The sequence below is a fragment of the Cannabis sativa genome, chromosome X (assembly GCF_029168945.1).
Source record: "Cannabis sativa cultivar Pink pepper isolate KNU-18-1 chromosome X, ASM2916894v1, whole genome shotgun sequence".
In the NCBI taxonomy this organism is placed as follows: domain Eukaryota; kingdom Viridiplantae; phylum Streptophyta; class Magnoliopsida; order Rosales; family Cannabaceae; genus Cannabis; species Cannabis sativa.
In genome coordinates, this window is record NC_083610.1 from 44,304,654 (window position 1) to 44,314,130 (window position 9,477).

At 32.7% G+C, this 9,477-nt stretch overlaps 2 protein-coding genes and 1 non-coding gene across 4 annotated transcripts; all 3 read left to right on the forward strand.

Annotated features, from left to right (window-relative positions):
* Positions 1 to 724: 724 nt before the first annotated feature.
* TRNAY-GUA (transfer RNA tyrosine (anticodon GUA)) lies at positions 725 to 809 on the forward strand. The gene is given in 2 exon segments: positions 725 to 761; positions 774 to 809. It is a non-coding gene; the product is annotated as a tRNA-Tyr (tRNA).
* Positions 810 to 1,010: 201 nt separating this feature from the next.
* Positions 1,011 to 5,066, forward strand: LOC115709068 (glycosyltransferase family protein 64 C3). The gene is made up of 2 exons (XM_030637104.2): positions 1,011 to 1,075; positions 3,621 to 5,066. Exon 2 carries the CDS (start codon positions 3,684 to 3,686, stop codon positions 4,671 to 4,673), a length of 990 nt encoding a protein of 329 aa, XP_030492964.2. The 5' UTR covers positions 1,011 to 1,075; positions 3,621 to 3,683; the 3' UTR covers positions 4,674 to 5,066.
* LOC115709057 (pentatricopeptide repeat-containing protein At5g47360) lies at positions 1,011 to 7,077 on the forward strand. Of its 2 annotated transcripts, none has more exons than XM_061105290.1 (2): positions 1,011 to 1,075; positions 5,308 to 7,077. In XM_061105290.1, exon 2 carries the CDS (start codon positions 5,434 to 5,436, stop codon positions 6,889 to 6,891), a length of 1,458 nt encoding a protein of 485 aa, XP_060961273.1. In that variant the 5' UTR covers positions 1,011 to 1,075; positions 5,308 to 5,433; the 3' UTR covers positions 6,892 to 7,077. The 2 variants fall into 2 exon arrangements, with proteins under 2 accessions (XP_060961273.1, XP_060961274.1); XM_061105291.1 differs by lacking the exon at positions 1,011 to 1,075 and adding an exon at positions 4,726 to 4,867.
* Positions 7,078 to 9,477: the final 2,400 nt, after the last annotated feature.

The window sequence follows — 9,477 nt, forward strand, 5'->3', positions numbered from 1 at the left end:
TTGTTTTAGTAGACAATGATTGTTTTGTGTAGTGGGTTGATGGTCGAGTCTTGGAGTTTCGCGGAAACTTGTAACTGGTTTTAAATTTGGTTTTGTATTGATTTTAGTTTTAGTAGTGGCTTGGAGGTCAAGTCTTAGAGTTTCTAAGAAACATGTAAAATTTATATATGACTTTTGGTATTTGTAACTAGTTTTTTTCGTTCAAAAATTAATTTTTAATTATATAGAATTAATTAGTTAATTAATTTAATGTTTTAATAAAATTATTTTAATATTATTTGAGTTTCTATAAAAAAAAAAACCTCAGGTGAGATAATTTTTTTCTTTATTACAGTGTTTTATTTTTTTTTTGAAAGAAAAGAAAAAAAAATAAATAAAAAGAGAAACACAATTTAAAGTTTTTGTATGGCATTCCTCCTTATGTTTTCCCATATTTTAAAGTTTTTTTTTTAGAAGAATGTCATATTTAGTATAATTAAGTTTTGATGCCATATATATCATAACTTATATTTTTTTTCCCATATTTTTTGTAAATAGCCCCTACAAATATTAGTTATTATGTGTTTAGGGAGAAAAAAATTAACCAAATATAAGCATAAAAAATCAAATTTTCCTAACTAAAGTTCCCAAAAATTAAATAATTATTTTAATTTTTTATATTAAAAAAAATAATTGCAGATTGCTTAAAGCAATATTAATTAAATTTGTTTGAAATTAACAGAAACCGACCTTAGCTCAGTTGGCAGAGCGGAGGACTGTAGTTGGTAATAGCTATCCTTAGGTCGCTGGTTCGAATCCGGCAGGTCGGAATTTTTTATTTATTTATTTATAAATTTAGATTATGCATATACGACTTCTTCTTCTTCCTCTTTGTTTGCCCTAGAACTCTTCTTCTTCTTTTTTTGTGCCCTATAAATCAATCTTCCGTAATTGCGTTTTTTCTAAGAAAGATTACCATAGATTTCCAATTGTTCAATTTATATAATGGCCTTTTGATTTACTTTATTTAGGTTTTAAATTGCAAATGGGCTTAGTCGGATCTGAGTTGTAAAGAGAAGACAAGGTTACCAATAAGGTTAGTCCAGTTTGATTCATACTTTTCGATTCAATTTACTATGGATTTTTTTGGGTTTCAATTGTGCTGTGTGATAATTGGGATTTGCTGACATCAATTGCCTATATTTTTGTTTATTCATTATGTTTGTTGTTTGAGTATGAATATTGTAATCTGGAGTTGGTTTGTATATGAAGTGCAAAGAAATCCAGAATTTTGTTAAAGAAATAATTTGGGGTATATTGATATTTGATTTAATTGGGATTTTATTTGATTTAAGAGTTTGATTTTCTGCATGAATTTGTGCACGGGTAAATAGCTTTCAAGTGTTTTTACTATTCATTTTATGACATAACGAGTAGCTATTCGAGTATTGAGCATCAATTTTAAATTCTTTGCTTTGAGCTGTGAAAGCAAGAGTTATGGCAGTGTAGTGTGCTTTACTAAAAGGGCTTCTCGGTATCACTTCATTTAGTAAGTTTAATTAGATTTTGTTCATATGCTATCAACAATTCTACAATAAGAAAGCTATAGTCACTTACTGGTACTTGATCATTTGGCTGCTATTTTGGTGATGGTAAAGCTAGACTGGTCCGTTTAAAAGTTTAAGCTATAGATTGGAAGAGGACTATGTTCTGTATGTCCGTATTCATCATCCACAATCAACTCTATATCAAAATCAAGGTTTTCTTCTTCTTCATTGCTCATATATAGACTTAATTGTTGAGAGGTAATTATTGTTATTTTGTTTTTCATATCGATTACTGTTTTTGAGTTTTGATTTTGGGAGATTTACTTCTTTAGGGTTATGAGATATTGATTTGGGGCTATACCCTTCTTTAATGAATTCGTTATACTTCAAAAGATGCATTTTTTTTTTTCACATCATGGCACTGGTTTGACGAGGTTGGTAAAAATAAGAAAGCACTGCAGAATCATAAATTAAAAATAGGAATGTCATGTTTTTGTTTTTGTGTCTCTCTCTAATTTTCTTAGTAATTTATTAGCATGAATAAAACTTTCTTAGACATCTAGAATAAGCCCTCCTTGTTTAGCTATTTTCCCATTATTCTTATGTGATCTTCTGTCAAGTAGATTTGCATAGTATTGTTCAAGTAAAAACATATTAAATTAAATACCATCTTATAAAAAATACAATGATAGTAATAAAAAGCTTTGCATTTTGAACTTCGCCATATTTGTAATGGAAGTGAACTTTTTTACTGTTATTTTGGATTTTACAAATTTGGATGTAATCTATTTTTTCTGATTTCAATTTTATTGGGTTTCTTTTGTTTTCGAGTAAAGAATTCCTATTATAAGGCTGTCCAATTCTGTGTGCATTCCTCCAGCGAGAAAGGCCTTTGGCTAAGCTAAGCTAAGCTCTGAAAATGCTTACAGTAGTTTTTGGTGAAATAGATTTAACAAAAGTTACAACCTCTGATTTGATAATTTCTGAGTTTTGGATTTTTTAGAATTAAACATATTTTTTACATAAATTTTATTGGATTTAGTAATGTTTTTCCATCATGTCTTTTATAGCAGTCCTTTTGAAACCAAAGCAGTTGGTTGCTTCAGTTGCTTTGACAAAATGTATGCTTTGCTTTACCAACATGTGAGAGAACATAAATATTAATATGTAACTGTTTGCTTGTGTATTTGTGGCATGTATGATTCTGGGCTTCTGTTTTTGCCTTTCTGGCATTACATTGTTGTGTTGTTATTAATCTTCTTTTGTTCCTTGTAATGCTGTAATTTTATTTCCTTTTCTCATTAATTATGTGCTTTGTTTGTTTTGGGTTGCCTTGTAGCCTTTATTCTGGTTTTTTCCTAACCTTTTTACAGAACTGTATATTTCTTTGACTGAGGGACTAGGGAAACAAGTACATTTTTTGCAGATGACTCGGTGTTAGCTGCAGTTCTGGGAAATACATTTTTCCTTCTGCAATTATATCATAGTTTCTCTGCCTTTTGGAGTCGTTTTGTTTTTTTTTCTTACAAAATGGAAATTCGCTCTGGGCTATTTACCTTTTTCTTTCTAACTTGAGATTAATACTAATATAAAATTTTCTGAAAGCAGTGTTGAAATCAACAGCCGTAAATGTAAATTGGGTTTAATTGCATTTTAATGATTATATGCATGCAGGTGAAGAAGAGAAAGTGTTGTTGCATTTTAGTGATTGTAGCAACTAACAAATTTTAAATTGTTGTTGCATTTTACAATTTTTTACTTCATACAATAGTAAAAGCAAAATGGTAATCTATATACATGTATGCATATATGGCCAGGAAGAGTACTACAAGAGATAGCTTGACAGCGTAGTAATATATTTTCAATTAGGTAGTGCTTAGTTATATATATGTATATGTGCGTGTTTGTGTGTATACACATATTTAGGATTTTTGTTACCATTTTGGAGTTGTGGTGGAGTTCTTTTAAAATGCTTGATCTGTACAAAGAAATTTGTTGCAAGTTTCTATTATTTGATACAAACCATTTTATTCTGTTTCTTTTTAATGATTTCATCTCTTACTAGTTTTCTTTTACTTCTACTAAATATTGCAGTGGAACGCAATTCAATAGTCAAAACATTCAACTCATCTTCCTCTTGGCAAAGCCGCCATAGATATGAATCTTCTTCTAACAACCTTCATGTTACTCTTTTTCTCCAACTCATCGCTTTCCATCGATCCATGTGATCCAATGGTCCAAAAAGGCCCGCGAACTCTTCGATCAGACAAAATCACAATCCTCATCAATGGCTACTCTGAATCTCGGATCTCTCTCCTCCAATCAATTGCCACTAAGTACTCGTCTACCCCGTTTGTCTTTGCGGTTCTCGTCCTCTGGGGAAACCCATCAACCCCAACCCAAACCCTAGCCCAATTCTCCCAGAATCTCACACACTCCTCTTCATTCGGCAGTGCCACCATTTCCCTCATCCGACAGAAATCGAGCAGCCTCAACAACCGATTCCTCCCACGAACCGCAATTCAGACCGTTGCTGTCTTGATTTGCGACGACGATGTAGAGATCGACGTAAACTCATTCTCATTTGCCTTTAGAGTGTGGGAATCGAACCCTAGCCGTCTGATCGGGTTCTTCGCCCGATCGCACAGCTTGGATTTGTCGAGGAAGGGGTGGATCTACACTGTTCATCCAGACAGGTACTCGATTGTGCTAACTAAATTCATGATCATGAGAAAAGATTACTTGTTTTCGTACAGTTGCGGTGGTGGGCCGTTAATGGACCAAATGAGAAGTATAGTGGACCGAGCCCGGAATTGTGAGGACATATTGATGAACTTTGTGGTGGCTGATGAGTCTAGGGCCGGGCCCATTTTGGTGGGGGCAAAGTGGGCTCGGGATTGGGGTGACAAAAGAAATGAGGTGGACGAAGGTGGTGATAGGCAAAGGAGATTGAAGGGTGTGGTGGCAGAGGTTGGGTTGAGTAGTCGGAGAAGAGAGCATAGGAAGAGGAGAGGGGAGTGTATAAATGAGTTTCATAGAGTGCTCGGGAGAATGCCATTGAGATATAGCTATGGTAAAGTTGTGAATTCTGTGGGTGAACAAGGGTTGTGTCGGAAAGGAGGGAAACTAGTGTTTTGCGATCACTAATAATTAACATTATTTTTCAAGGAGCATTGCTGCTCTCCCTCCATGTGTTTGTTCTTGATTGTATATTGCTGTTGCGGATTAATTGCTAGAGCAATATGCAAAAGCCTCAGCTCAGGATGGAAATTCTACTTAGTTGAGGAGCATTACATAAAAAGAAGATGAGTCTTTGTAGACCTTACCCATTAAAGCTTTAGGTAGCTCAAAACTCTTATGTTTGCTATAAACATGTTACATTTTGGATTAGATTTGTATTTACTTTGTCTTATTTATAATGTAGGAAAACAGTTAGTTTTATGATGTTTAGAGACTCTTTGTTTATTTTCAGATTTTGAACTAAATTTGCACTTGAACTGTTGTCGTATTAATATATGAATCCGTGCAAGGGTGAAGCTATGTCCTGCATCAATTTAATTTAATTAACATAAGAATATATATATATATATATATATATATGGGGACAAGAAGAGTACTACAAGAGATAGCTTGACAATTATTTAACAGACTTTTTTTTCAATTAGGTAGTGCTTATTAACATACATGGAAAATTGTTGCAAGTTGATCTATTATTTGATGCAGAATTATTATTATCTTTAATAATTTTATCTCTTACAAGTATTTCTATTTAATATTGCAGCGCTAGGTAATTCAGTAAGTCTTCTACTGAGTTTAATATCATCTTCCCATCTCAGAGCTGACAAAATCTCCCCATCTCAGGTTTTAACCAATTTCTGTTCGAGATTTGCATATTGTTTACCAATTAATGGTGCTTTTTTCAATCTCTCGGTCCCTTTCATCATCAGTTCGCTTCCAAAACCCCAAAGTCTCGATAGTACAGTTTAGTGTAGCCTCGGGAGATATACTCAATCACTTGCAAGAAAATAGTGGCAATGTGGAGAAAACCCTATCTACGTTTAAGGGACCACTGGATTCCAAATTTGTGAGCGGGGTCCTACACAGATGCTATCCTAGCCAGTCTCATACGGGTCTCCGGTTTTTTATATGGGCTGGTCTTCAATCAGATTATAGGCATACTCCTTACATGTATAACAAAGCTTGTAAATTGTTTAGCATTAGTCAGAATCCGAAACTTCTTTTTGAAGTTATTGAGGCTTACAGGGCTGAGAGATGTTCTGTTACCGTTAAGACTTTTAAGGTTGTCTTGAATTTGTACAAACAAGCGAAACTTGCAGATGAGGCATTGTTGGTATTGAGGAAAATGCCGGAATTTGGTTTGAGAGCAGATACTACTATGTATAATTTGGTTATAAGGTTGTTTTGCGTAAAGGGTGATATGAATACAGCTGAAACTTTGATGAAAGAAATGGGTTTGATTGATCTTTATCCAGATATGATCACTTATGTTGAAATGGCTAAAGGGTTTTGCAGTGTAGGTCGATTGGATGATGCATTTCGATTGTTTGAGGTTATGAAGGAACATGGTTGTTTGCCCGATAAGGTTTTGTACTCTGTTCTTCTTCATGGGATCTGTAAATTCGGGAATATGGAGAAAGCCCTTGAGTTGCTAGATGAAATGGAGAAAGAAGGTGGAAGTTGCAGTCCTAATGTAGTAACGTATACGTCTATTATTCAAAGGTTTTGCGAGAAAGGTCAGACATTGGAAGCACTGGAGGTTCTTAATCGAATGGAAGCTCGTAACTGCTCTCCAAATCGTGTAACAGCTAGTTGTTTGATCGAGCGTTTTTGTTTGGAGGGTCGACTTAATGAGGCCTATAAATTGATTGATAAGGTTGTTAAGGGAGGCGGTGTTTCTTACGAAGAATGCTATAGTTCTCTCGTGGTGTCGTTGAAACGAAATAAACGGACAGAGGAGGCTGAGAAGCTGTTTAGGAAAATGCTCGACGGTGGGTTGAAACCAGACGGTTTGGCCTGCAGCATTATGATAAAGGAGCTTGCTTTGGGTGGTCGAGTTGTAGATGGATATGAGTTGTGTGATGAAATTGAGAAGATGGGATACTTGACTTCCATTGATTCTGATTTATATTCTCTGCTTTTGGTGGGACTTTGTGAAAGAAATCACTCAGTGGAGGCTGTGAAACTGGTAAAACTAATGCTCGTGAAAAGAATTAAGCTTAAATCTCCTTACATTGACAGTATAGTTGAAATCCTTAAGAAGTCTAGAGATGAGGAGTTAGTTAACCATTTAACTGAAAATTTGAAAAGTTTTATACCTAAAGTAATTATTGATTCTTCAAATTGAATCACTAGTTAAAAAGACTAAGGTAGTTGAGCTGAGTGTTTAGTATTTGTTTGTTTATTCAAGCAAAATATAAAAAGGACAGGTTCTTGTTTCATTGAATCAGATCTATTTCTCATCATCATATCATTGGAATTTGGAAGCTCTTCTTAAGAAAAAATAATGAAAATAATGTATTGTGAGTTTTAATTGAGCTTTAATAATTAATACTTGCTAGGTGATGATGATGTATTTTCTATTTTATTCATTTGTTTAACAATAGGTTTTATATCTTATCTTTGTATCAAATACAATGAAATTTTTTGTAATTGGAACTATTCTCTTTAAATAAAAAAATCAAAATAAATTAGAAGAGTGAAAATATTTTATAAAATTATGTTTTGTAAAATTTATTTACTTTTTAATTTTTTAATTAAGAATTTAATTTTTTTTTTTTAAAATTACTTTTAAATTTTTTTTAATTAATATTTTGGACTTTGATCTCAAGTTAGATTTTGGAAACCGAATCTAAACTCGACTCTAGACTTGGACCCGCCCTAGTTCCTAACCTCGGACCTGGCCTCAGACCCGATTTAAGTAAAATCAACAAATAAAAATAAAATTTACAGACTACACTTATCTTTTGTTTTTAAAATTAAAAAACAAAAATAGTTATAGAATACATTTTTTGTTTTTCAAAAATAAAATTTTACTTTTATTTTTGCGATTAAAAAATTTAAAAGCATAATTTTTGAAAATGACTGAAAAATAATCAGTTAAGCATAAAAAAGACTATGAAAACTAATCTCATAAAAATATAATATATATATATATTAATATTTTTATGTAAAATATAAAAAAAAGTAAGTAAATAATAAATCTTCTTTTATTCAATAATAATTATAATAATAATATTTGACATTTCTTTTACACCTCAATGTCTGATGACATTTGGCAATGAAATGGTAAGAGTTTTATCTATTCGATTAAGAGTGTGTATCGGCTTCTTCAAGAGCTTAAAGGTGAGTTAGTTGGAATTGATAACTCAGTCTTTTGAAAAGAGTTGTGAGATTTGAGAGTGCTCTTAAAGTTAAGGATTTAGTTAGGAGGGTTGCTTTCAATTATCTTCCTACTCGTGTCCAACTAAACGTGAAACATATTCCTCTTCCCTCATTGTTGTGTCTAAGGTGCTTGCGAGTTGGAGAATCTATTTATCATTGTCTTGTGGGATATTTGTTTGCTTTTGCTTGTTGACAGATGACGAGTATTTTAATGATAGAGATTGGTGACAAATCTTTTGGAGATGGCTTCATGATAGATTTCACTGTTGGGATTCTAAGATGAAACATAGAGTTGTTACGCTTTGTTGGGCGTTGTGGTCTGTACGCAATGATAATGTGTGGAATGATAAGAATAAGATTGTTAAAGATGTGGTATTGTTGGCTAAAGGTAGTTTTGATCAATGCAGTTGTGTCAAGATAAATTTTTTGGATTGCACCGGTTGGTAATACGATCAAAATTAATGTCGATGCAACTATATTTAGCAATCAGAATAAGTATGAGTATAATTGGGTGGCGCGAAACTTTTCTGGTTAGATTATTATGGCTCGGACAGTAAGCCGAATGTGGGTGGTTGATCATGTTCTTGTTAAAGCTATTGGGGTTAAGGAGGTGTTGAGTTGGTTGAAAGAAACCGGGCGATGTGATGTGGTGGTGGAGTCGGACAGTGTGATCACGATCCAAGCTATCCGAAGTTCGTTAGATATGACTTCTATTTTGGATTTTTCACAGACAGATTCTTTCTAGTTTAAATAATATCTTTTTAATTTTTGTCAAGCAATTTACTATTCGTGTTGCTCAGTATTTGGCTAGAGCTTCGTAGTTAAATGTTAGTTGTACCTATTCACATTCTACGATTTCAAGTAGTTTACCTGATGTTCTTTTAAAAGATTTGAGTTAATAAAATTGCATTTCTATTATAAATAATAATAATAATCCTTATTCTCTTCCTCTTTTTGCTATTGATCAAAATTCTCCCCACAAAATTGTATGATCTTCTCGTAGCCCAATAAAGGCCCATCCTCACCCTTACAAGAAGATGAGGCACAATCACATTAGCTCCACGATAGAGACGTTTACAATTACATCCTATGGTACACTTTGATTTTCTTTATAAAAGTTTTAACACAAATTCTTTAAATTTTATTAGGGTTATTGTTGATATCAATCAAAAGAAACAACATATGCGTGTGATATGGTACAATCTCCATCTCACATTTATTATCCTATTTAAGCTTGTAAAAACAAAAATGGTTCTCTCATATCATATCTCCATCCCAAAAATGGTAGAGATCTTCTCACAATTCCACCATATGCATCACATGTTTTTATGGGAAATTACAAAAATACAGTATTTCTAATATTTTTAAATTTCTAACAAATATTGTTTACAAAAGTTGTATGCGTCACTCTATATTCTATATTTTTGTTAAAAAAATTGTATTTTTGACATATACCTTATTTTAAAAAAATCTAAATTTTATGCATTTTTGTTAAATTCTCATCTCTAATTGTATGGCGTTAACTAACTAATAACACCAAATTGATGTG

Coding starts and splice junctions, on each gene's coding strand:
- LOC115709057 (XM_061105290.1), top strand. CDS start 5,434: ATGGTGCTTTTTTCAATCTCTCGGTCCCTTTCATCATCAGTTCGCTTC.
- LOC115709068 (XM_030637104.2), top strand. CDS start 3,684: ATGAATCTTCTTCTAACAACCTTCATGTTACTCTTTTTCTCCAACTCA.